We start from the raw sequence: 26673 nt of genomic DNA, 5'->3' as shown, positions 1-26673 counted from the left end.
GATCTATCATCTATCTAACTAAATGGATACTTTTTTTTATCATGGAATGTGCTGTGGAAGCCCAGACCGTCCAGACGGCCGGACCTCAACAAGTGAGTTGTCTAGTATTATGTGTTCTGTAGTTACTGAAACTGATTGAATATATGACACATACATACATACACAAGGCCTACAGGCTACAGTAATGTCTGCGATCACAGTATCCTCCAACAGTCCGACTCCTCCCTGAGAGGCGCGCAAAAAAATTATTATTTGGCTCACCCAAAGACCATGCTATGGTTCGCACACTGGTCCCCATCCTCTCTCTACCTATCAGTGTCCCCCTCCTCTCTCCCCTGTCAGTGTCTCTGTGTCCCCCTCCTCTCTCTACCTATCAGTGGCCCCCTCCTCTATCTACCCGTCAGTGTCCCCCTCCTCTCTCTCCCTGTCAGTGTCTCTGTGTCCCCCTCCTCTCTCTACCTGTCAGTGTCCCCCTCCTCTCTCCCCCTGTCAGTGTCTCTGTGTCCCCCTCCTCTCTAGCGACATTCATTTTGTGATGATGGCGTCATTCATTTGCATATAAATGATACATGGGACACTCTGATAGATTTTTAACATAGCCTATAATTTTCCACAAATTTTGTCCAATCTAGAAACGCTGGTTAACAATATATTTCCAGGGGGTGCATGATAGTATCCGCTTTCCTACTCAACTCATTGGTAAAAATGTGATTATTTTGTATTGACGGCACAGATTTGCATAGGCTACTTAAATAGAAACATGTGCTCACTCTGGGGATAGTGTTATTGTGATCTTTGACCCTCAAAACATGGGTCTAGACTAGGGATGCACCGAATGGGAAATACTTGGCCGAAACCGAATACTGAAAATAGGAAACAGTTGGCCGAAAACCGAATGCTGAAAGGCCGAAAATGATTAATATAAATATATATATAATGTATTTCTTATTTTGTTTTAGCTACCTGATTATGGCAAAAGACATGATTATGGCAAAACTTAACTTAAATAATATTAATAATCACTTAATCACTTAAAACATTTATTCAGCACTTTTGAATGCATACATTAATTCCAGACTGACTGCTGAAAGATTGTACAATTTAAACATGTTCTCTTTGCATACAACAAAATGTGCATTAAAGTCAAGTGCATTTTCTTTTCTCTGTAGGATAACTACAACAAAGTGCATTCAGAACAAGGCCAAGGTGCTTTAAAACTGCATAAAGATCTGCCTAAAGACACACACACACGAGAGGGAGAATAGCTTATAGCAGACTTAATGATGTTACTGTAGTGGTTACTGAGTCATAATTCACGGCGTTCTAGCCTACATGGAAGGACTGTTGTATTTTGTTCCCCGTGACTCTTAGCGGGGGATGACGTAGCTTAAAGGGGAGATGAAGCAGTGAACAATGTGATCCTAGTTTGTTTGTTGTGTACCTTGTGTAAGACAGGGTCCTATAATCAAATGTGAAATCCTGCTTATTTGTCTGAAAAATCAAATATAATATCCCTGTTTTCAACATGGGCGCCGCCATTTTGTTGCTGACGTCATGGCAGGGCTGTACGCTAAGCTTTTTCACTAGGGGCACACTTGCCCCTAAATGAGAAATGTAGGGGCAGAGAGAGAGAGAGAGAGAGAGAGAGAGAGAGAGAGAGAGAGAGAGAGAGAGAGAGAGAGAGAGAGTGGTTCCCAAAGTCGGGGTCGCGACCCAAAGGTGGGCCGCGAGCAGCCACGGATGGGCCGCGAGATGATTTAAAAAAAACAAAAAAAAACATTTTCTTTTATTTTTTAATTTTTAATTTTTTTATTTTAATTTTTTTTGTCAGGCCACTGAACTTAGAAGCAGGCCAGGACAGTGTTTCTAGTTGTATTCTAAAATTATTTTCTATTGTATTCTAAAATGTGACTATATGGTTTTATATTAACTTAATAAATAAACAAAAACGAAAAATCTACTTATTTCAACGAACATTTCAAACTAAATAACAGATAATGCACATAAAACGCTGAAAACAACCGAAGCATAGTATTTTAATGAGGCTATTATTATTATCATTATTATTTTGCAACAAGTTAGCCCTCTCATAAATAGCACATATAAATGAATAACTAACTTGAACTAACTTAATAGGATTAAAGTGATATTTGGCTTAAAAAATCGGTCGCCTGGCAAAAAAAAAAAAAAAAAAAAAGCCAGACGATGTGCATTGGGCCGCGGCTCTCTGACGCCTTATTTTCTGGGCCCCGGCCTGAAAAGTTTGGGAACCCCTGGTCTAAGCTGCCGTAGGTGATGACGTCACACTCGAATGTAAACAGGAAGAGATGGAGATGGAGACACACGGAGATCGAAATTGAATGATATACAGAAATGAATAACCAATAAATATGAAGTTATGTTTAAACTTCTGTTGTCAAGCGTTGTCAATATAACCCACCCCCTTTCCTCATGAATGGAACTAGTCTTGTGGAGTCCGCTTTGACCGTTTCCCAGGGTTAGCAGAGATCGCTAGTTAGCTTAGCATAATCCTAATGAATACCTTGGTTAGCAGCTACCGTTAGCTCATTGCTCGTGTCAATTAAATTGCATGTTATTAAAGGTCCGCGCTGGTCTGTCTAATGAAATTACAACCGCAACATTATATTGCACTGTACAGCCCTGGTTGTAGGCTAATGTTTTACTACAATTTGTATGGATTAATTTAGGAGTGAAATGTGAATGAAGGGTTGAAATCACCACACGCAAGCTTGCCCCCAGATATTATTTTAAACTCGCACAGACCAAATTAGGGGGCAATTTGCGATCATATCATCGCACTGTACAGCCCTGCATGGGGCTGGTTGGGTCTGGCTCCTATACACTGTTGGTTAGATGCCTATGGATGGACATGGATTGTCGGGTCAGTCTGTAAATAAAATGTTCCCTACCAAACATCGGGACCACGGTGGTGCTTTTTGTATTGCTCCCGGCTGTTCGAATGAATTTTACCGCATGAAAGAGAGAGGAAAGGTGGTTCATTTCCACAAATTACCAGTGAAAAAAACCACTTTTATTGGCGCGTTGGCTGGCTGCACTGAAGCGGCGCGATCCACCTGTTGGACAGTGGACGAAGATCTGCGGGCAACATTTCATTGCCTCGGATTATGTTGTTGAGGGGGGCTTTGAAGAGGATGGGAGGTTTGTCCAGAAAACCACTAATAAGCTGAAGCCTGATGCGGTTCCCTCGGTCTTCGACTTCAGTGGCTATAGTGCAGGAGAGACGGACAGACCAGCCCAGGCAGTTCAACCAGCGTCAGCCCTGCGCCGGAGAGACAGAGCTCAAAGACGCGCTTCTACCGCAAAAGAGCGAGAGGTATAATCAGGGCTGTTGGATCAGTGTTTCGCATTTAATCTTTGCAGACTGTCTATATTTAGACTAGCCACCTGTAGTGATATGCAGTAGGTACGATCACGTTAGCTTTCTGTATCATAACGTTAGTCATAAATGTCATTATGAATTGAAAATGGGGGACCCTGATGTAAACAAGATGAAAGTCTAGTCTCACCTGATACCTTGCTCTGTATCAGAACGTTAGTCATAAATGTGATGACTCTATATACATGTGATGTGAATGGGCCGGGTAATTATAGGTTTTAATTAATAGATCCTGTGTCCTCTGTATAATTGTTTAGCATAGGTACCTTTATGAAATAAAGTTGTTATTCCTTGCAGTGGCGAGTCCTTATGGAAGCCAACGGAAGCCATGCCTCCCTAATATTAAAATATGAATTAATATCAAATATGAAATATGAAAAGAAAAAAAAATTAATATAGTTTACATTCTTTTTCATCTGTGCATCTGTGTTATAATTTTTTATTTTTTTTTAATGTCTCCCTCTTCTCCTTCTCACTCCCTCTAACACACTGTCAGACTCACTGTGCTCACTGCAGCTAGTATAGGAGAGAGGCAGGGGGTAGGTATCTTATTCTTCTTCTTCTTAATTGGAATTTCCGGCAGTGTAGACGCATCGTGGCGTATTACTGCCCTCCGCACTTCCTTTGACGATCTCTTCTTCTTCCTCTTTCTTGGCGTATTACTTCCCTCCTCAGTTCTTATACTACACTAGTGGTGTGCCACCTTTAGGCCTCTTCAACTCACACTTTCTCCTTCTCCTCTGCTCCTCTTGCCTGTCCAATACTAACGCTATATCCTCTGGTACAACTCTGAAGGGTTTGCTAACTCACACGTCGATTGTGCTGAAATGGCTGGTCGGCACATAGACTGATTACACTGTTTGATTAACCTGCTAATTCCACTTTCTTCTTCCTCCATGCTGGTGGCCCCCTCACTCTCCCTGTCTGTCGTCCGCCCCCTGCCTATCTGCCCACTTTTCTTCTCATTCTCCTTTGCCCCTAGTGCACACGACTGTTCACCTCCACTTTTCTTCTCATTCTCCTTCTTCTCCTTCTCCTTTGCCCCTCCACTCCTGCGTATCTGCCGTACAACCCCACTTTTCTTCTCACTCTCCTTTGCCCCTAGTGCAGCACTCTTGCCTGGCTGCTGTTCACCCTCACTTAGCACCCCACTCTCCTTTAGTACAGTATGGATCTCTTCTCCACTTATCCCTACCCCCAAAAACCTCCCAGCTGCATCAGCCACCGTTTGGCAGGCGTCAGACTTTGTGCCACTGTCAAACTGTCCACTCTCACCACCACCTCTACCATGAAAGCCAGAAACGCTGACTTGGTCATTATCATCACCTCAGCCTGAGACGCGGCTGGCAGACCAGGTCCAGACCGAGACGCGGCGGATATAATAGGAGGCGCGGCTGGCAGAGTTGGAGCAGATTGCTGACTCCCCTGCTGCCTGTTCACCCCCTGTCTCCTTTCCTTCTCTCTCGCAGTCGCAACTGACTTAACTGCCTCGGCATATGACACCTTGTTCTGATCCCTCACAGATTGCACTTCCTTGGCCTGAGCAACATGTGCACACCCACGAAACGCTACATGGTGTTCCCCTCCACAGTTACAGCATTTGGGAACCTCTGCATTGCACTCCTTGATCTCATGACCCTCGCCACACTTCGCACACCTCTGTTTCGCCCTGCAAGCCCCTGCAATATGCCCGAACCTCTGGCACTTATAGCAGCGCAGCGGTGGCCTTACATACTCTCTCACGCCGTACGACATGCTCCCTATATACACTAGGGGTGGACGGTATGGTCTAAAATTTATATCACGGTATAATCTGAAGCATAGACGGTAACGGTATATATCACGGTATCATCGTTTTTGATAAAAAAAAATTTTTTATTTTATATAATTTCTCTTTTTTTTTTTTTTATAAAATATATATATTATATAATTAGACTTGTACTTGTATTATCTGCGAGACATCGCCACCACGCAACAAGCTCCACTGTCTGTGTGTACTCTAGTAGCCTCCAGCTACGGCCAGGATTCTCCAGAGCTGCATCTGGACCTATACTCGAGTAGCCTCGAGCAGAGCTACGGCCAGGATTCTCCGGCGCTGCACCTGGACCCTATTGGCATAACGTTACTTAACTGTGCTCAGCAAGCCCTCAGCTCGAATACGCATCGAATCAGTGTTATAAGACATTGATATCAGGAGCTATCTGTAGCTACTGCTAGCCGGATATATAACGTTAATACAACGCCTCAGTGAATTATTTAGTTCAATGGGACATTTCGTTTTGAACGTGAGCTAACGGCTAACGGAGCTATCATACACGTCTACTCTCTACTAGACTTGATGGAGCGTTTGTTGATGTCAGGAGCTATCGGTAGCTGGCCGACTAGATACCGTTCGGTTAGACAATGCCTCATCATGTATTAAACTAAAAGTGATTAGTTGACTGGGTCATTTTGTAACGGTAGCTAAGCTAACGTTAGCTCAGGGAGACGTCCCGTACCACTAGACTACTAGTAGACCCGTGTTTACATGCGTGCGGGAGGGGCTGGCACTGCGCGAAGCCTCCTAAATAACTTTTTCCAGTTCGCACATATCTATTATCTATGACTAATTCTATCTATTTTTAGGGGCAAATGCGAGTGAAATAGTCGCGCTGTGGTTACATGACGTCATTGCTATTTTAGAGCTGCACTACCGGTTACACGGTATAGGCAAAATCCATACCGTAGAGCAAATTCATACCGTTTATACCGTATACCGTTTATACCGTCCACCCCTAATATACACCCTGACTGGTAACACAGCGTCTGCAAATGTTACCACTACTGGCGCTCCTGAGCTCCCCTCCCTTGCCTTGAATCTATAGACACCACTGACATTTCCTCCCTTGATATGACCCTTAATGTCCTCCTCGGACAACTCACTGCAAACCCCGTAAATGACTCATTTTAGCCCCTGCTGTCTCTCTCTAGGGATAATTGTCTCCACCCCCATCTTCATCACCGTTGTCAACTTCCCAGCTGCTTTAAACTGTACTGAATCCTTGCAGCATACTCTCAGCACGCCGTTTGACAATATTTTTGTCTCATATCCTTTTCCTATCTGTTCATCCAAACTTTCTTCTAGCTTTAATGGATTCAGTGCGCCCGCCCCTGCATGACTTTTGAATCTCACCAAGACCTCAAACTCTTCACTGCTACCCATTTTGCCAATTTTAACCCCCCCTTCCCCCTCTGGTGACCAGGCTCTCTTCCTACTCCCTGTAGCCATAGATCTTTCCACAGCAAAACGGTCCTTTCCACAGCAAAACCGGTAGGTCTCTTTCTCCAGGCTTCCAGCATTATAGAGTCCAAATCCGATCCTAGCCAATCAGATTCGAGCTGACTGCCACACCCTAAAAGTTTAAAACGGGGCTGAGAGGAAGACACTCAGCATATTTTCCCCTCTGCACTCTGAACATTGTATTAACCCGTAACTGTTCCCACGGGCCGAATATTGCCCCGATCCTCGCGAGATTAAATCCACGGAGACCTCTCGGCGTGCCGAAGCTTTTCCTAAATCACTTCCATCATCGAAAACGAGGGGAAAAGGTCGGCTCGCGACCCTGAAAATGTTGCGTGATTTTAAAAACGCTGTATTAAGTGAGCCTATTATGGGATCCACGCGAGCTTTCTATCGTGGAAACATCTGGGCGTCCCGCAACTTTTACTCATTCACATGTAGCCCCGAAAATGCTTAGAAAAGGAAAACAGAAAGCGTGGAATAAACTCGCCGAAACGGAAAAGTTTTGCACCTTTTTGCAACCGAATATGTGTCTCGAATTTGCGCCCACGCGGCGCGCAAAATCGTGCAAGGAAAAATCGGACCAAAAATGAACCAATGCTCCAGCAGTATTAATGACCCTGATGTAAACAAGACAAACGTCTTTCTCTGGTCTGCATCCCCTTATACAATTGTGTGTATTGAGCCGTACTGTATTGTACCCATTCTGCAATCTGTTAAATAAATAAAAAGAAAGTTTGACTGGCCGCCGAGCCATACTGTAGTGTACATGGTGACTGCTTGACTAAAAAAATAAAAAATTCATAATTTTTTTTTTAATAATTTTTTTTTGGCTTCCCCTGTTATTTTACCCACGCGACGCCACTGATTCCTTGTACCCCGGTTGTGCAGTTGGTTATTTCAGGGCATTTGGACAAATAGCAGTTTCCCTGGTACATAGCAGTTTATCCTGCTACTGGTATAACTCACATATTTATTACATACAGTACAGAAGTTGTGATGACTATATACAGTAGTACAGAAGCTGTGATGACTATATACAGTACAGAAGTTGTGATGACTATATACAGTACAGAAGCTGTGATGACTTTATATACAGTACAGAAGTTGTGATGACTATATACAGTACAGAAGCTGTGATGACTATATACAGTACAGAAGTTGTGATGACTATATATCTGAAATAGACAAAAAACACTATCAAAAATAGGGCTTTACCCACATGTGTTTGACTTCAGTCGATCATTTTGAGGGTCAAACCAGTCTGGATTCATGTTGTAGTCTGAAAAAATGCCAGGAAATGCTGAGAGAATTGTTGAATATATATAGAACACAAATGTTCTAGAATGTTCGATTACATCATACTGTGACATCACAAATGTTCTAGAATGTTTGATTATGATATAATACGGTGACATCACAAATGTTCTAGAATGTTTGATTATGACATCATACGGTGACGGTAAATTAAATTCAATCAATTCTATTTCTTCAGCAGCCGTTTGTCCAGGACCATCTTCTGGAGATGAGTAAAAGCAGCAGAGGCTATGTTTACATTTGGTTTGTCTCCCCAGATTTCATGTTGGTGATGTGGTGAAGCCAGGGCTCCAGACTAACTTTTTTCACCACCGTCCCAGAACCGTCCCGAAATACAATTTTAACCGTCCCAAAGTGAATGTAACCGTCCCAAAAATCAAATGTAGTTTCTTTACTTTGGTTTTGTCGTCTATAGTTGTTATTGCCATAAGAAACACCATTCAGAGAAGGGGAGAATAAATTGATTTAGTCAAAAGGCTCCCATGGTGGAAAGATTTCACAAGAATAATTATGATTAAAAATAAATATAAAAAAAAGTGTTTAACAAGGTGCTAGTATAGGGATATTTGGTCACGGTGCTGTTATAGTCAACCAATTGGAGCCATGTTGATTATTCCTTCCATAGGAAAATATATTTAAATGTATTTTATTTCGTTTTAGTTTTTTTTGTTATTACAAATGTGTGTTTATGGTTGAAAATGTTAGAGATAAATAAAGATCAAATCAAATCTAACTGAATAAGTTATCCCTCTTCTAACAAGAAAGAAAAACGTGGTTTAGCTTTAAACTACATAATGTCATTGCGTCCAGAGATTCCACCTTTGATAACTAAAGTAATGACACTTGACTAGTAATGAAACATGTCCCTTAGATCGCGCTGTCCTCCTGGTCGATATTGATAATTGCTGCTAAATTCCAGCGGGCCCTCCTCACTGAATATGGATTCATTGTGTAGCTGAAGTGAAGTTTGCCTATAGCCTGTCGTCTATTTCTCCGCGTTCGTTTAGATAAATGTAACGTTATGCCAATTAACTCGCAATGGTAGTAACATTACGTGTTAGTATAGAATTGAATAGAAATCCTTTAATAATCCTGAGGGAAATTCGGCACTACAGAGCAGACTATGTATCGCTCACATTGAACAACAATAAACATTTAGGTCAATAGGACTAGAATAACAATATAATAATATAAAAAATAAGAATAAAATAGTGTGAACTATGGATTAATCAGTGGCAGTCTGATACGTTAGTCAGTAACGTTAGCTAGCAATAAGCAGCTATAACTAGAACGCGTCGATAACTGTATACAGTTCCAATAGACTAACATTACACTTCTGTGATTTAAATGTGTCCTCACCTTAGACTCAGGGGTAGTATTGCTGGATGCAGTTCCCTGTTGGTCATTTTGGGTCTGTGTTTATCCTCTTCAAATAGCGCAGCATGTTTGTGGTGCTCTCTTCACTGAGAGGATGCCACAGTATAGCGTGCGTTATTTTTTTTTATAACATTCTGATCTTTCCGCGGTTCTTGTACAGTAGTCTTGTGCCGTGCAACTGTCAATTACCAGCTGTCATTCACTGTGTCAACCAGGGTTAAATACCAGTGGAGAAAGCCTAGGTAAGAGAGATTTCCCTCACCTGTTAACACGTTTTTCTTTTTCGATGCAAGATTAATTTGGGGTGTGACGCTGCTGCAGCGCGACTGGCTGAGGAGAGGTGGGTAGGAACTTGATGCTGGATTAGCGTATCGCTGCGTTGGGAGGCGGAGATAGTCATTGGATTTGGCAAATCACGCTACGTTTAGACTTCAGTGAACTTAGTCAGCACGAGACATTCACCATTTGACAGCAATATATGCGCGCACTGACAGTCGGCCAATTGACATTTCCTCTGAAAAAAAAAACCTCTCCGTCCCGGTTGCGTCCCAGCAAAGATTTCTGTTCGTCCCAAATCAATATTTGATCGTCCCCGGGACGACGGGACATCGTTAGTCTCGAGCCCTGGGTGAAGCACAGTAATTGTTTTTCTCCCCAGTCAGCTTTCAGTATCCTAGGCTACCACCAGCCCTGATTTTATGTCAATCAGTGAGTAGATGAAATAAGACTCATTGTGACCTGGGCTGTCATACCTTGAGTCACGATATACGACCATGGGTTCTTCAGCTGCTGTTCATTATTGCCTCATTGGTTAAAGAAATTTTTTTCTTTTACTAAGTTTCAACAGCTCTTTAGTACCAATATATAGTAGGTTGATAAAATTATTTGTCTAAGAATGATCTTCTACACTCCCCAAAGGTCAGAGAAGAATTGTTGGTGGAGGAGCCAGAGACAGGAGGTGTGGAACCATGTCAGGGACAGGAGGAAAGTCCGGACATCAACCATGTGCATGCCAGTACTCGGACTGATCTGATGGATGAGAGTAAGGGATTTGTGAGCAAAGGCACAGTCACTGATGACATAGGCTATAGGTCAATAGTCACCAATGACCATTCCTACTGCACATCAGTAGATGATTTAATTATGATTGACATGCCATTGCCAAGAGCATCATCATCATCACCACAGCACAGTGAGGTGTGCATGAGCAGTGAGAGTTCAGGTGAGGAGCAAAGTGCAGAGGACATGAGCATATATGACTCTGATGAGGAATTTCAATTAAGTCAATAAAGTGAAATGGTGTTGAGTGATGTAGAGGACATAGAAGAGGAAGAGCCTAATCTCTCAGAAGACTCCAAAAATATTGTAAATACAACGGAGCTGCTGAAACTGTTTAATGTGTGTCACTGGGAGAGTTGCAGGAAATGTCTTGTGGAGTCACCAACACTTAAAAAGTGGATTTGGTTTGACAGTTACAACCAAGTGCATCGATGGTCACAGCTATACATGGCAGCCTGTTCTGAGAGGATGTGTGATGGAGTGCAATGTGTCTATTCCTGCAGCAGTGTTTGTAACAGGGAATGAGTGTACACCTTTCCTAGAGGTCTGTGAAACTATTGGCTTGCAATGCCTCTCTAAGAGGCAGTGGTTCAACATACAGAAGGCCTATGTCATTCCTGAAGTAGAGGAAACATGGTCTGTACACAATGAGGCAATAATGAATGCAGCTGCTGATGAACCCCTGGTAGTTTCTGGTGACGGGAGGTATGACAGCCCGGGTCACAACGCATCATATGGCACCTATTCACTATTGGACACAAAGTCAGGGCTGGTGGTAGCCCAGGAGACTGTGAACGTCACCGAGGTGAAAAACAGTTACTGGTTAGAGGTAGAAGGTCTGATTAGATGCCTTGCTAAGTTGGAAGTCTGTGGGGTCTCCGTCTCAGTGCTAGCAACAGACTGCCATCCATCTGTCCATTTACATTTACATTTACATTTAGTCATTTAGCTGACGCTTTTATCCAAAGCGACTTACAAGTTCTGTACGACAAGCCATCAGGAAGGGCACAACTCTATCAGCTGAGCAACAATGTTCATCAAAGTGTTGAGTGCTACAGTGTAGGTTAGTTTATTAGGACAAGTGCATGACAGTACGGTTAGTTTTTTTTTTTTTTTTTTTTTTTAATTCAGATAATGGTTGAAGAAGTGCGTCTTTAGTCGACGGCGAAAGATTGGACGTGATTCGGCTGTCCTAACTGGGGTGGGTAGTTCATTCCACCATTGTGGGGCAAGGACTGAGAATAGGCGACTTCTCTTTGATGACCCTCCCGGAGCTTGGATAGGAGTAGGTCTGAGGCGGCCAGAAGATGCAGAGCGTAGGGGTCTTGAGGGTGTGTAGTTAGAGACCATTGACCGGAGGTAGGCGGGAGCGGTTCCCTTTGCCGCACGGTATGCTAGGTCGAGGGCCTTGAAGCGGATTCGTGCAGCAATGGGGAGCCAGTGCAGGTCCCTAAGAAGTGGGGTGACATGGGCCGACTTCGGTAGGTTTGAGATCAGGCGGGCCGCTGCGTTCTGAATGAGAACTTAATGTCCAGAAATTAATGAGAGAGGAGCATGACAACATCAAACATGAATATGATCCGTGGCATATAGTAAAAAATATGAAGAAGAGTCTGTTGAAGTGCCAAAGTGAGGACCTACTCGAGTGGATCAGGATGGTTACAAACCACCTGTGGGTACTGTGCAACCACATGTGATGGAAGTGCGAGCAGGCTGAAAGAGAAGTGGATGTCTGTGCTTCACCACATCACCAACGTGCACAACTGGAACTCAGGGGAGACAATGACAAAATGTGAGCACCCTCCCTACAGTCCTGAAGAGGAAAGCCTACGGCCATGGCTCGATCCTGGCTCTGCTGCTTTTGCTCAGCTCAAGAAGGTGTTCCTAGACAAACTGCTGATGAAGAAACTGGACAAAGTGACAGAAGGAATCCACACCGGACAACTTGAGAGCCTCCACTCCCTCTACACCAAGTATGCCACAAAAAGAAAAAAGTTCATGAGAGCAAGCTTTGAGGCTCGACTTCATGTAGCTGCGCTGGACCACAACCTCAATGTGATCAGAGAAACGGCAAAAACAAAAGGAGAGGAACAAATGAAGCACTACTTTTCTATGGCTTCTGGGCAGCATGTGGTGGCACCTGTGAAGATGGCAAAAGACTACAGCTTCAGAAAGGAAATTGTGGCAGGAACACTGAAGCGCTGCGAGGCAATCTCCATCCGGGCAGCACTAAGGGAGCATGCAACAGAGAAGGCAGTGACCATCGCGCAGCATAAAGGAATCCAGAAACCAGACAAGGCACTCTCAATAGCGAAACACCTTAGTAGATTTCCAGCCGATCACTAAGTAGGAAGTAGGAAGAAGTATACACTTATTTAATCCTACCCCTTTTCCACTACTCAAATGAGTGTACTAATTTAAAACATTTCAAAACAAATATATATGCAAAACAAAAACTATTATGCAAAACATGAAAGAAGTCAAATAAAAATGTAAACACCCGTGAATATCAAGTCCCTTCCTCATCCCTGTACCTCGTGAACATAATTTCCTTATAAATCAGTTTGAAATGTCTCATATTTGGACATTGCTTTGCCACCACATTCAGACTGTTCCACAGTTTCACTCCACATATTGAGATACAGTGTCTTCTCCTGGTAGTGCGTACACTAAGAACTTTTAAATTGAGTTCTCCCCTCAGATTATAACCCCCCTCCCTATCAAAGAACAGTTCTTGAATGTTTCCTGGAAGTACACTTTAAAAAATAATATGTTTGATCACGATAACCTGCAATGTGAACTATCCTTATGGCCCTTTTGTTTTTATCAAGAATTTCCAGTTAAAATTTCAGTCTAATGGCAACCAAAAAAAAATTCAAAGCAACAGTTATTGCAAAACAGAGTTTTGTTCATGTTTTAGCAGACATAATTAGCCTTTCTTTTTAATGAGATTTTGAATGTTGATGTTATTTAATCCATTAATAAACATTTGATTATTCCCTTGTTGTATCATGTTTCCTTTTGTGCATTAATTGCAAGTGTTATCATTGATCGATAATAAGGGAATGCAGGGTAATAATAATAACAGTCTTATGAGAATGAAGGATCATAAACAAATTTATTTTTACAAGTCATTGTAGTATTCAAATCCTACATATTCCTTGGATGGGAAGACATTCCTGATGGCATTGATGGCACATGCCGGAAGTGGAATTCTGTTCCTCCTCCCCAGATGACCGATGGACCACAGCGTGAACTGCCTGTAGGCTGTGAGCCTGAAAAGACTGACAGAGAAATGGAAAATAAGTCGTGTTAGCATACACGTCATGGAATGCATTATATTACCTGGGCCCTCATTACAGAAAAAATCCTAACAGCTTGTCCATGGATTCTACCCTAAATTTAGTTAGGAAAACATCTTTCTGTAATACCGAAATGCCATCCTATACTCAAAGAAGATGGACATTTCTGTAATGAGGCCCCAGGCAGTCATTCTCCAGTATGTCCAAATATATTACAACCTATGTGTGCACTGGACCACTGTCAAAGCTATAGGCCTACCCATGTGTCAATCAATCAATCACATTTATTTATATAGCACATTTAAACATGACACTTGTCAACCAAAGTGCTTCACAAAGGATGCTTATAGTAATATTCCACAATTATTACATTGATAGTAATAAATGGCACACAGTCATAAATTCACCAACATGCGCATTTGTTATACATGTGTGACTAAATTATCGTATTGTTATAGTCATAACTTGAATGGGAGAAGCTCTTGTATAGGTTTCTTTTATCTGGCTTTTGCATCATGCATTATTACTATGCAGAAAGATACAATTTGGAGGGGGTGTATAAACAACAAATAACCTCTGTTCTTGCAATGCGTTTTTAATTCTTTCTTGGTCCAAACAATTTGATCATTCATTCATTCATTCAGGTTAGCTACTGTCTGACGTTAGCTACCGTTATTATGCATAATCTTACGTTCTTACCTGCTACTAATCAGCCGTTCCAGCGTCTCTGCTTGGACATCCTTCAAGGACAACATCGACACCTCCAGCACATCTCTCTCCAGACACAACATCTTATACGTTGGACTTTTTGTTATGCAGTTGTCCAATATGAGATGCTCCAAGTTAGCCATGTGGTCATCTTGGCAGCACACGCTTTCGACAACGGTTTCCATTGGGATACAATATCCACAACGGCACCATGCAGTGTTCCCAACGTGGCCATCATCTTCAGGCATGTTGTTATTTTCTCCATCGTCGTCCGGCTCGACAGGAGGAGCACGTCTCACTGGTGTCGCTCTAATAGGCTCAAATGCATATGCAATTGGGTTTCTGAAAACCTCTGTCTGTCCACCTCGTCCAGATCCATTGCGAACTACAGCCTCTGGAGGTCAGTGTCCTACTGCGTGCAATTCTCCTGAGGTGGTCAGTAGAATGCAGGGAGCTGCAGTGTCGCATGCACCCCCATGACGTCAGCAACAAAATGGCCGCGCCCATAATGATAAATGCTTCAAAAAAGCACATAACAAATCGTCTTTTCTTAGAAACTGCCTATTTTTATAACGTGATTTTTTTCTGTGGCTTATCTAAATACTAATGTGATGCTATGAATATGTATTTATCGCTATGCTTCATCTCCACTTTAACACTAGAATGCTCGCAAAGTGCTGTGACTTTTGTCTGTTCCAACGGCCCATATGTGGAATAACGTTCTATACATTTTCCTGAAGTCATTTTGAAATTTCAGAAACCGTGCCAGATAAAACGGGTACTTTTAGGAAAAGTCATTGAGTGACAGAGCTGGAGCTCGACCGAGTGACGAGGATACATTTATTGAAAATGCCTAGGGGTCATGTGACCCCTTGTCAGCTGTGCTAGTGTTAAGAGAGACTAGTGAAAGAGGAATGGAAGCGTTGTTAGCTAGCTTAACGCTAACGTTAGTTTTAACCGCGACGGGCATATAGTAATGGCGAGGATATAAAGCATGTAAAAGACGCATTTATTGGATGCGCTGCTCACGGAGTTTACATAGAAACAGCGTGACTCCCAAAACAAGAGGAGTTATCACAGGCTGTAGAACGCAGAAAGGCTGTAGGCTACAGGCTGTAGAACGCAGAAAGAGCTGCCAAGCTGCTCACGTTACACGTTGCGCATGCTTTGTCTGTAGCCCCGTTTCGATTACGTCATCACAACAACACGTTAGGTTACGAACGTAACCCTGTTATTTGACATTCAGTGATATATTTTCGGTAGGGATGCACCGATATGAAAATTTGCCACCGATACCGATACCGATTGTTCAACAAACACAATCGGCCGATACCGATATTTGTGTCAACGATTTTTTTTTTTTTTTTAAATATATATTTTTTTGTAATATTTTTTTTTTTTTATGAAACTACTGTATATTTGTGTTACAAATTGTGCTCACCGATATGAACATAGGCCTCTTTACTTACTTAAAAAAAGGAAATCAAGAAATAGCACTATCTCTCTCCCAGTATGGTCTGCCGGGCTGCAGCTAGATACTAGTTCTCCCAGTATGTTCTACCGGGCTGCAGTTGGATACTATTGTCTCAACCAGAGCTCTCAACCAATGAAATTTTGATTGACAGTCGATTCTGCCAATTACGTCACACACCGCTTGCACCCGCCTCTGCTGTTACCACCAATCGGCAAGCGCGTATACATTTTTTACTTCCGCTTTTGTCCGCCATTGATTTTGACGAGAGGTTTTCTACAACAACAACAAGGCGCGGCCGACGTTTAGCGTTTAGCTCCGCAGGATGACATAATGATTTTACTGCAACGAATGTTATAATAAAACAAAGCCTTTCTATACATGTGTCTGATTGAAAACTTTATTAACAGATTGCAGAATTGGTAAAACTCAGGGCTCTATGAGCAACGGAAGGAACTGAGCTAGTATGAACGAGTAATGCGCTACGTTCGGGTAAATAATATGCTGATGTTATTGAACGTGTAACACTAACTATATAACGTTAATGCCACAAAACAAATGCATTTGTTAATCATAAGTAAGTAGTAACTTTGATGCAGTAGCTTGTGTGTGTGTGGGCCGGGGGCGGAGTTGTGCAGGTCGCGACGCGACTGAACTTTTTTTGCCTTTTGACACGACACAAATTGATGGATATTTATCGGCTACTGCCATCGGCACATTCGAGCTTATCGGCCGATAGGCCGATTGCAGTCAACAAGGCACTTATCGGCCGATACCGATAATCACGGACTATCACGGTTATAAGCATGGATGCTCTCTAAAGTGGTTTGCGTTAGCGGCCGTTTTGCTTCTTAATCTGCCTTTTTCTTTTTACTCCGCGGTAAACTTAACGAACTCTCCATGCTCCTCTGGGTGATGGGACTTCAAGTGTCTTATTAAATGTGTTGTGTTGAAACTTTTTACATTGCTTCCCCCACAAGGTATTTTATCCTGGCATACATTGCAGATCTGTCTCAGACACATGTTTTAGGTTACTTAACATGCAACAATGACACCAACTCTGCTGAGAATTGGCTCATGTTTTCCGCGTCATTGATCGGTTTTCGCAATTGGCAACTAGAAAGCATTATCGGAATTCCCCAATCTCATATTTATACTGAATATCGGCCGATACCGATCGCTGGCCGATTGATCGGGGCATCCCTATTATCATCACTGTGTCCTTTATGAGAAGGTTGGTTGGTCCTCACTGACATGTATTTGTTTATTTTACAGCCCTTATTGGTAAGCTACCTGCTTATCATTATTGTAATGGAATTTTGGTACCTATGGAACCCCTTCTAGTGACTAGCTGGTCCTTAACACATTGACTGCCAGCTATTGGCCTCATCCTGTTCTAGCTAGGCCACGCTTTAAAAGATAGGAGTGCGTCACCTTGTTTGTAGAGCTATATCTATATTCTATATTCTAGCTATGGATACAATACTATGGTCATTTGTCAGTAACTATCTTCTGTCCAAGATGCAAAAAAGAATAAATGTTTTCATGAATACGTTTGCGCGTTATCCCGTGGTGAATATAAGTATAGTTTCGGAATGATCCAGGCTAATTCCTGGGAGGCTGAGATAAAGGGTGCAACGTGAATTCTACTAAAAGCATTGGCCTTTCATCCCTGGACACGCTACTATTTCCAAATCAACTGTATATAATAGGTATTATGTTTCATCATGAATGCATGAAAGGGGCGTTTCTGATGCTTTGATTGCCAGTAACGGCATTCGTTATGAACACCACACACGCCGATCAGCTGGATCGGAATGAAAACATTGCAGGATCAAGCTGGAATTGACGTCAGATAGTCCTTACTTGTGGTCGGGGGGTAATCCAAAAAGAATATTCCAATTGTTTGATCGCCATCTGATGTCCATCTGGTCCACGACATAATACGGCACAACACACGCATCGAGGGGCCCGGACCCGTTTCAATGTGACCGGGTGAATCTCTAGGCTTCCCTGTACTAAAAAACTGTGCCCGGAGCGGTTTAAACGTAACACCCGGTCTGGAACAGGGTTTACTGCACTCTTGATACTGCCACCTGGCAGGATCTGGCCGGTACTGCACCCTCTGCATCCCAGTATGCCTTTAACGGCAACATATGGGTCCGGGACATTGAATAGAATATTAAAATCGAAAAAAAGGAAAAACGATCAAATAATGAGTATACTCGTTGTTGGCGTTCAAGCGATGGCGCCCAATACAGAGTATAATCGGTGTTGGCGGGGAATTAGTTAAGGTCCCTCGAGTTTGCTCGAAGCAGGGTAAATTAGCATTTTGCTATGATGCCCCTAGCTCATGGAATGAACTCCGACAGTCCCTGAGGCTTGAGATTATCCCCTCTGTTGCAGAATTTAAAACCTTAATCTCTTGGTGGCTGGGTGCCGCAGCGGATATTGCGCTCGTCACTAATGCAAGAGACACCGGGTTCGACTCCGGCTGTCGGCGTTTGACTCCGGCTTGGGCCAGTCATCATACTAACTCAATTGGCAGAGTTAGCGGGTGGAAGTCGATGGGTGGTAATTGTTGTTGTGGACAGTTGTGGACAGCGACTCCTACAGGTCGGTTGGGGATGCCTGCACAGCAGAGACAGGAAATGGTGGGGGTAGTGTGAGCCTCCCATGCATTACACCTCGCCAATGAGAGTCCGCTCTGGCAGGTGAAAAGATGTGACAGGCTGCCTCCTCGTGTATCGGAGGGGACACATGATGCAAGACTTCTATCCTCCCTACAACCGGCCAGTGGGGGGCATATGCGAGCAACGTTCAAGACAAGGGAGGGGATAATTGGCACAGCGGGTAATTGGGATAAAAAAATTAATAAAATAAAACGTAATCTCTTGTCAATCAAGTTGTAGATGTTTTAATTGATTGTTATCCTTACTTGTCTAATTGTTATGATTGTATATATGCTGTGTGATTGTATGCCTTTTCTTGCTTAACTCTGTTTGCTTAACTCTGTTTGTACACTCGACATGTCTGTAAATGAGGGAAACCTCATTTGCCTTTCAAGTCTAAATAAAGGTTTGAAATTAAATGAAAATAAAATATTATAAAACAACATACCGGTATCTAAAATGTCCCGTCTAAAATGATCCTATTTTTCAAGCAAATGTCTTCAGTAATAAGCCATGGTCAGTTCCTCTGTATGTTGTGACATTGTGATCATCTCTCATCACTACCCTGCATAACACACTATGTTGGTCTTCTGAATGCCTAATGGATTCCTGGTTGCCACTGAGAGAGGAATTTAGGAAAGGATGGGGCAAAACATCCTGTGAGGGTAGAAGGATGTTTACAACACAACTGAATCTACACATGGACAATGGGTGTTGATGAGCGCTGGCTGGACTTTGGAAATGGGGCGAGAGTGCAACAGCTGTTATGCTGTTATAGCCTATTTTCCAAGCATCTCTCTGGGTGTGTTCTGATGCAGCAGGTGAAGTAGGTTCTTGTGCGAAGTGTCCATGACTGAACACTTCCATGGACCACTTGGAGGGACTACTGATCATAGTGGACCACCCACAGTCAGTGTGGTTGAGTGGCTAGATTAGTTGACCCAAATAGATCAATAATCAAGTCTAGTGCCTGTGTTGGGGCCCTCTCTTCAATTTGAGCTGTAAATAATAGGTTAGCTAAATTGCCTCCAGAAATGAATCTCTAGGCCTGGACTTTTCAATAGTAATGTTTTTCTGTTTATTACTGTATATCCACCAGGCAAATCCTGGGGGGATTAAGCAATTGGTTGCATAGGTCTGTGTGTCTATCTGCAGAAGATCTCGCCAACTACAAGGTTGTGGTGGATACAACTTTGCACATACTGTAGGGTGTTAGCAGGCCAGGGATGTGAATTCCAGAATATTTTTCAAATTGGTCAATGAGAAGTATTTTATTTGAATGACTTTCCATCGTTGTCCATTGAAAAACAACAAAGAGGGTTGTACTACACAGGTTCGCTAGTAATCAGCTCTCGGCACCTGTTTACAGCATGCCATAGTGAATCTATTATCGTTGATATACCTATGCATTAAAAACATGTATTTATTAATTTGTATCAGTCTATTGAAATAAGCCCTTTCGTATGACACGTATGGGAGGTGTCAATGAAGTTCAAGTTTTAAAGGGGACATGTCTTGCTATTCCTTTCACTATTTGGGCAACTTTACACAATTCCTGTGAGTCTATGGAACACATCTGTAACGTTTTTTTTCTCAAAAATTCATTGTTTTGTATTTCTAATCAAGTACTCTAAAGCAGCATTTTTCCACTTCAAGATTTCAAGCTGTTTTGGGCTGGGCTCCGCCCATAAGCGCTTTGAGTGACAGTCACCCACAGTCTGCACTTGCAGACAGAGAGAGATATAGAGAGATTGAGGGGGATACTAATTAATTTCGCCACAGGGGGCATAATCCCACGGGACAATGCATTGGTAACTTGTTTCAAATGACAATATATACCCCTGTGATAACCCCCTAATAACACTTAAAATCATTGGTAAACAAACGTAATGCTGAAAATATACAATTTGACTGCTGTTTTGATAGGGTTAGGGTCTTTACTCTTTGGCTACATTCGAAAAATAAATGCAACATCACTTAATACGGACTGTATTGATCTATCTGTATTGACGTGAAATAAATATCGGCCTGGTACAAGAGGTTAATAGTGTAATCGTGTAATAGTGTGCTAGTGTAATAGTGTGTAATAGTGTAGTAGTGTATAATACTGTGTTTTTAATAGTGGTTTATAATAGTTAGGGATGTTCGATATTGGCTTTTTTAACGATATACCGATATTGTCAAGTCGAGTAAATTTTATTTATATAGCACATTTCCAGGCAGCGGCAGCTGGCACCAAAGTGCTTCACAGGCAGGTTGATAAAAACAAAATAATGTGATGCAAGATATAAGATTAAAAACATAATAAAGCAATGAAAGTAATAAAAACAAAATAATATGATGCAAGATATAAGATTAAAAACATAGTAAAGCAATGAAAGTAATAAAAACAGGTAGGACACAGTAAAACAAAGAGGATAGAAGGGCCAGGGGTCTAGTGGTGATTAAGTGGGGGGGAAGGCCAAGGAGAACAGGTAGGTTTTTAAAAGTGATTTAAAACCCTGCACGGTCTGGGCGGTCCGTACGCTGAGGGGGAGGCTGTTCCAGAGTCTAGACGCTGTCCAACTCTTAATTTCCGATACCGATATCAACCGATACCGATGTATGCAGGGTTTCCCCCCAAAAAACACAACATTATGCATACTTTTCACAATAAATAAAATAAGAATTTGTTCTTACTTGCTTGCCTGGGTAAATAAAGGTTAAATTTAAAAAAGAAAAAAATAATTATTATATATTTTTTTTAAACCAATAGGCCTACCGATAATTTCCGATATTACATTTGAATGCCAATATCGGCCGATAATATCCGACATCCCTAATAATAGTGTAATTGTTTAATAAGCCCCATTTCGACCCAAAGTATTTAAAATTCCACCTGATTCCGTTTAAATGCACCAAAACTTAATAGCAGACTCTCTAGCCAAAGGAGGAACCAAAAGGGAGATTGGCCATTTGCGTCTCCTATAAATTCTTCCTAGAAGTTGCATATGTTTGACAATGTGCGTTTCTGTGATAATTAGGGGCTAGATACGCGTACATGTCTAATGATGTTTCTGAACACATTGTAGTAGCTTACAGCAAAATGTGTCCTTAGCAGTTCTCATAATTTATAATATGAGATAATATAATATAATCTATTTACAATAGATAAATCGATGATAAAAAACTTGCTGTAATAGCCTTTTTTTCCTTTTGTACAGTATACATCTGTTGTACATTACTATTGTACAATAATTGTACCCTTCCTGCTGACTTGTTGTACAGAACTTGTAAGTCGCTTTGGATATAAGCGTCAGCTAAATGCCAACATGTAAAATGTAAAACATTTCCCTTGTTATACATAATTTTTGTCCTTGATAATGCTTTTGGCAGACTGAAGGGCAGATAGAGGTGCTTGCTAAAAACAAAATGACTGCAACATACAAGGTCAAATCCATGGTGATAGCGTGTTGTGTTAACAACTGCATAACTATTGTTTTAACTTATTAAACGCATCACCTGCAATTCAGCAAAAGGCCCTTTGCTTATGTTAACCTATGCACTCTGAGCATAGGTTAACAGGCTAACAAGCATTACGTGCCTCTTTACATGTAGTATTTAGTGCTGTCGATAGATACAATTTTTGTTACTAATTTCACAATTTTCTGTAATTAATCTAAAATTTATAAATTGTTCTACTTAAGACCGAAGCTTGTAACAGATATTTACTTGAGTAAAATCATGGAATTAATGTAAAATCAACACAAAGAAAGTATATTTAGATTCAAAGACTATTTTAATAGCTTTCTTTGAATACAGTTTATCTCCTGTGAAATACAAATGTTCAACAAAACCATCAACATTGACTCAGCTAGACCGCTTTCTTATATCCGCGGCGCTAACAGAAATAAAAACAACCCAGGCCTATGTTAAAGTGCAGATTGCCTTAGAGGACGATAATCTCTTGTATGAACTACCAGTAATATAAATCATATTAACAACAAAAATATGTTCCATCTTCATGTCGGATGATTTTCAAAAAGGTGCATGAGTCGATGCAAAAAAAGAACAAGCAAATATACTGCTGAAAGTTCCGAACGTTTTTAACGCTTTAAATAATTTAAATTAATCTCCAGAGTTAAAACATTAATTTTTACAGCCCTAATAGTATTATATACTTATAGTTTAAGTGTTAAATATTTTGTACCATTGTACGTTTTCATTGCTCACATTTTCATTTGAAAAGCAGTCTATGCATTGCACACCTGAATACATGACAGGTGTGTGGGAAGAAGATAGAACTTCTTCTGTCCCCTCGTTGAGAAACCTGCCCGCCGTTCCCCACCCAGTCCATGGCTGACGGATGCAGTGAGAGAACAAAGACAGGTCCTGAGAGCGGCTGAGAGGAAGTATAGAAAGTCACGCCTCACTGCTGACATCGACACATATCACAACCTCTTGTTAACATTCTCCAAAACCATTACTAATGCCAAAGCTTCTTTCTTTCACCATAGGATCGAGGCCTTTGCCAAGAATCTTCGCAAACTGCATGCTACCATGTCCTCCCTCCTCACTCCCCCCCCCACCTCCTCCTCCCTCATCTTTTTCTGCCGAAGACTTTGCGATCTTCTTTGAGGAAAAAGTGGAGAACATCCGCAGCTCCTTCTCCCAACCCCCACCCATTCCAAACGCTGAATCGAGAACCTCATCCTTCACTCTGTCATCTTTCTCTCCCATTACAGAAGCCGAGACCCTGACACTGGTAACGTCGAACCGTCCGACTACATGCCAGCTGGACCAGCTACCCTCCCCACTCCTCCAGACCATAGCACCAGACATCCTCCCATTCCTAACTGCAACCATCAACTCCTCACTCAACTCGGGGGTGGTCCCCACCTCCCTAAAACAAGCCAGAGTCACGCCCCTCATAAAAAAACCAACCCTGAACCCCACCGTCATAGCCAACTATCGTCCTGTCTCTCTTCTCTCCTTCCTTTCTAAAACACTTGAACGTGCTGTATCCAACCAACTTACTGCTTATCTCTTACAGAATGACCTCCTAGACCCCAATCAGTCTGGCTTCCGGACTGGCCACTCCACAGAAATGGCCCTCATTGCGGTCACAGAGGCACTTCACTTAGCAAAAGCGAAAGGCCTCTCCTCTGTCCTGATTCTCCTAGATCTATCTGCAGCCTTCGACACAGTCAACCATCAGATCCTCCTTGCGGCCCTCGCAGGAATGGGAGTGGCTGGATCTGCGCTGACATGGCTGACATCATACCTCAATGACCGCTCCTACCAAGTGTCATGGAGAGGGACTCTGTCGGCCACCCGCCCCCTCCGGACGGGTGTCCCCCAGGGCTCGGTCCTAGGACCCCTTCTCTTCTCCCTCTACACTAAATCACTGGGTAACATTATCACGTCTCATGGCTTCTCATATCATTGTTATGCCGATGATACTCAACTCTTCCTCTCCTTCCCTCCCTCAGATATCCACGTCTCTGAGCGGATCTCGGCCTGTCTGTCCGACATCTCCGCCTGGATGACGACCAACCAACTCAAACTGAACCTAAGCAAAACAGAATTGCTCCACCTGCCGGCCAAATCCTCCCCCCTGACCGACCTCTCCATCACAGTTGAGAATGCAGCTGTGACCGCGTCGCCGACCGCCAAGAACCTTGGTGTTGTCCTCGACGACCAGTTGAACTTCTCTGCTCACATCGCAGCGACAACCAGAACCTGGAGATTCCTCCTGAGCAACGTCAGAAGGATACGCCCCTTCCTGACAAAAGAAGCCACCCAACTCCTCGTCCAATCAACAGTCATCTCCCGCCTCGACTACTGCAACGCACTCCTAGCTGGCCTCCCGGCCACTGCCACCAAGCCTCTTCAACTCATTCAAAACGCAGCGGCCCGCCTGATCTCAAACCTACCGAAGTCGGCCCATGTCACCCCACTTCTTAGGGACCTGCACTGGCTCCCCATTGCTGCACGTATCCGCTTCAAGGCCCTCGACCTAGCATACCGTGCGGCAAAGGGAACCGCTCCCGCCTACCTCCGGTCAATGGTCTCTAACTACACACCCTCAAGACCCCTACGCTCTGCATCTTCTGGCCGCCTCAGATCTACTCCTATCCAAGCTCCCGGAGGGTCATCAAAGAGAAGCCGCCTATTCTCAGTCCTTGCCCCACAATGGTGGAATGAACTACCCATCCCAGTTAGGACAGCCGAATCCCGTCCAATCTTTCGCCGTCGACTAAAGACTCACTTCTTCAACCATTATCTGAAATGATAAAAAAATAAAAAATAAAAAATCTAACCCTGACTAACCTTACTGTCATGCACTTGTCCTAATAAACTAACCTACACTGTAACACGCAACACTTTGATGAACATTGTTACTCAGCTGATAGAGTTATACCCTTCTTACTGTCTTGTCGCACAGAACTTGTAAGTCGCTTTGGATAAAAGCGTCAGCTAAATGACTAAATGTAAAAATGTAAATCTGTATGAGCCCCTGAGAGTGTGCTTCATACATTAAAAAAAATAAGTAAATCTTTTTTAAGTAAGTAAAGAGGAATATACATGCAATATACAGTGCAATATACAACCGAAAGTAGTAAAAATGAGTAAACGGTGAGGTGCAATGTAGAAAATGAGGTACTAAACATTGAGGTAAGAGGTGCAATTTCAAATGAGGTATGAATGTAGTGCAAAACTTTTTAATAATAGATAAATATAATGTAGTGTTAAAGTGATTGTTAACACTTTCAGAGCCGACCGTGTTTTCATTTTTACCCCCTTGAATGCCCATCATCCACTTCAATGTTAGCGTTAATATCGCCTAATCTATGTTTTAAATTATGGCTGTCTAATCTGCCCGTCGCTTATCAATGAGTAATTTTTCCAGTCAACATTGTCGAAGCGGATTGTTTTTTTATCGGTTCATTTCCGTTTTATAGAATCTTGAAAAGCCCTCGTTTTCAAGGAAAATAAAAATATTCCATAATAAACGGAATATTCTAGAATACACAAACGTTCAAATTTTTCGGCCTATTTATGAATCGTTTTCAAATAAACGCTAGATTATCGATAGTATATGTGTACGTATGCACGCTATATAGGCGATCTGATATCTGATCTGATATATTTCCTGATCGCTCGCACAGCCAAACAGCCATATCACATATAGGGGAAAAGCTTATATCTCTGTGAAAACAGGTCTGTAGGCGCCGTAATGGAGGTATCTTTATTATGATTCAGTATTCTAGTTTTGTTGTATTATTAGTTGTACTGTCACTTTAGGTGGTGGGCGTGCTCACGGGGGTGTGGCGCTAATGGGAGTGTCTTATGGAATTTCATTCACCTTTTCACGTTGACAGTTCTCAGAGGTTGACAGTTCACGGAGAGAGGGGGTGAGAGTTAGGAGAGCATATTTTCTTTTGACCGCAATAACGCAATACCGCAAAGTGCAAATCGTATTTTGTTTGTCTCATGATGAAGCGAAAGAATAAATTGCCTTAAAAGTATTTCCTGGACGTGGAACGGAGTTGTTTCATGTTGCGCGTCAATTGTTTGAACTCCTCCGCTCAGCCCCTCGGCACTACCTGTCTATGACAGTCTACTGCCGCAACAAGGTCTGATTATCCTAAGACTGGTAAAATAGATTCCTTACCTGAGATCAGATGGTATCCAAAAAGATTATTCCAATTCCTGATTGCCATTCCAAAAGTCGATCCTTTTATTGATCCAATGCTACATACTGTAAACACATATTCCACGCTGTTCTGATGCTCCACAATGAATCCGATCGGCTCGGGGTACATGCGTGAGAAGTAAAATATGGATTCCGGATATTATTATTTTTTCATCCATTTTCATTGAGTCCATTCCAAAAGGGTGCATTACCATCTGGGAGACGATAGGGGGCGCTTTTTTCACATCTGAGCTCCTGATGGGGCTGGTTTCCCAACGGTAGACTCGGTTGATGAAATATGAATTCAGATCGCTAATAAAGAAATTAAACGATATTTCTCGTCGTGGGCATTCAGGGGGCGGGCTGATAACACGTGTTATGTCGTCCGTGG

At 42.4% G+C, this 26673-nt stretch overlaps 1 protein-coding gene across 3 annotated transcripts in view; it reads left to right on the top strand.

Moving 5' to 3' along the window:
* calcrla (calcitonin receptor-like a) overlaps nt 1–26673 on the top strand; it is a 272188-nt gene that overhangs the window by 147863 nt on the left and 97652 nt on the right. The window contains exon 1 of one of the 3 annotated variants that reach the window (XM_084309816.1): nt 10317–10434. The exons of the other annotated variants lie outside the window; for them this stretch is intronic. Within the exon in view, the coding sequence (XP_084165942.1) occupies nt 10429–10434 (6 nt within the window). The 5' untranslated portion in view covers nt 10317–10428. Of the gene's footprint in view, nt 1–10316; nt 10435–26673 lie in introns of those variants that run through there. 3 annotated transcript variants of the gene reach the window in all.

This window comes from Notolepis coatsorum, assembly GCF_963971535.1.
Source record: "Notolepis coatsorum genome assembly, chromosome: 3".
NCBI lineage: Eukaryota > Metazoa > Chordata > Actinopteri > Aulopiformes > Paralepididae > Notolepis > Notolepis coatsorum.
The sequence above is the reverse complement of the archived record's forward strand: the minus strand, read 5'-3'. Positions and strand labels throughout refer to the sequence as shown.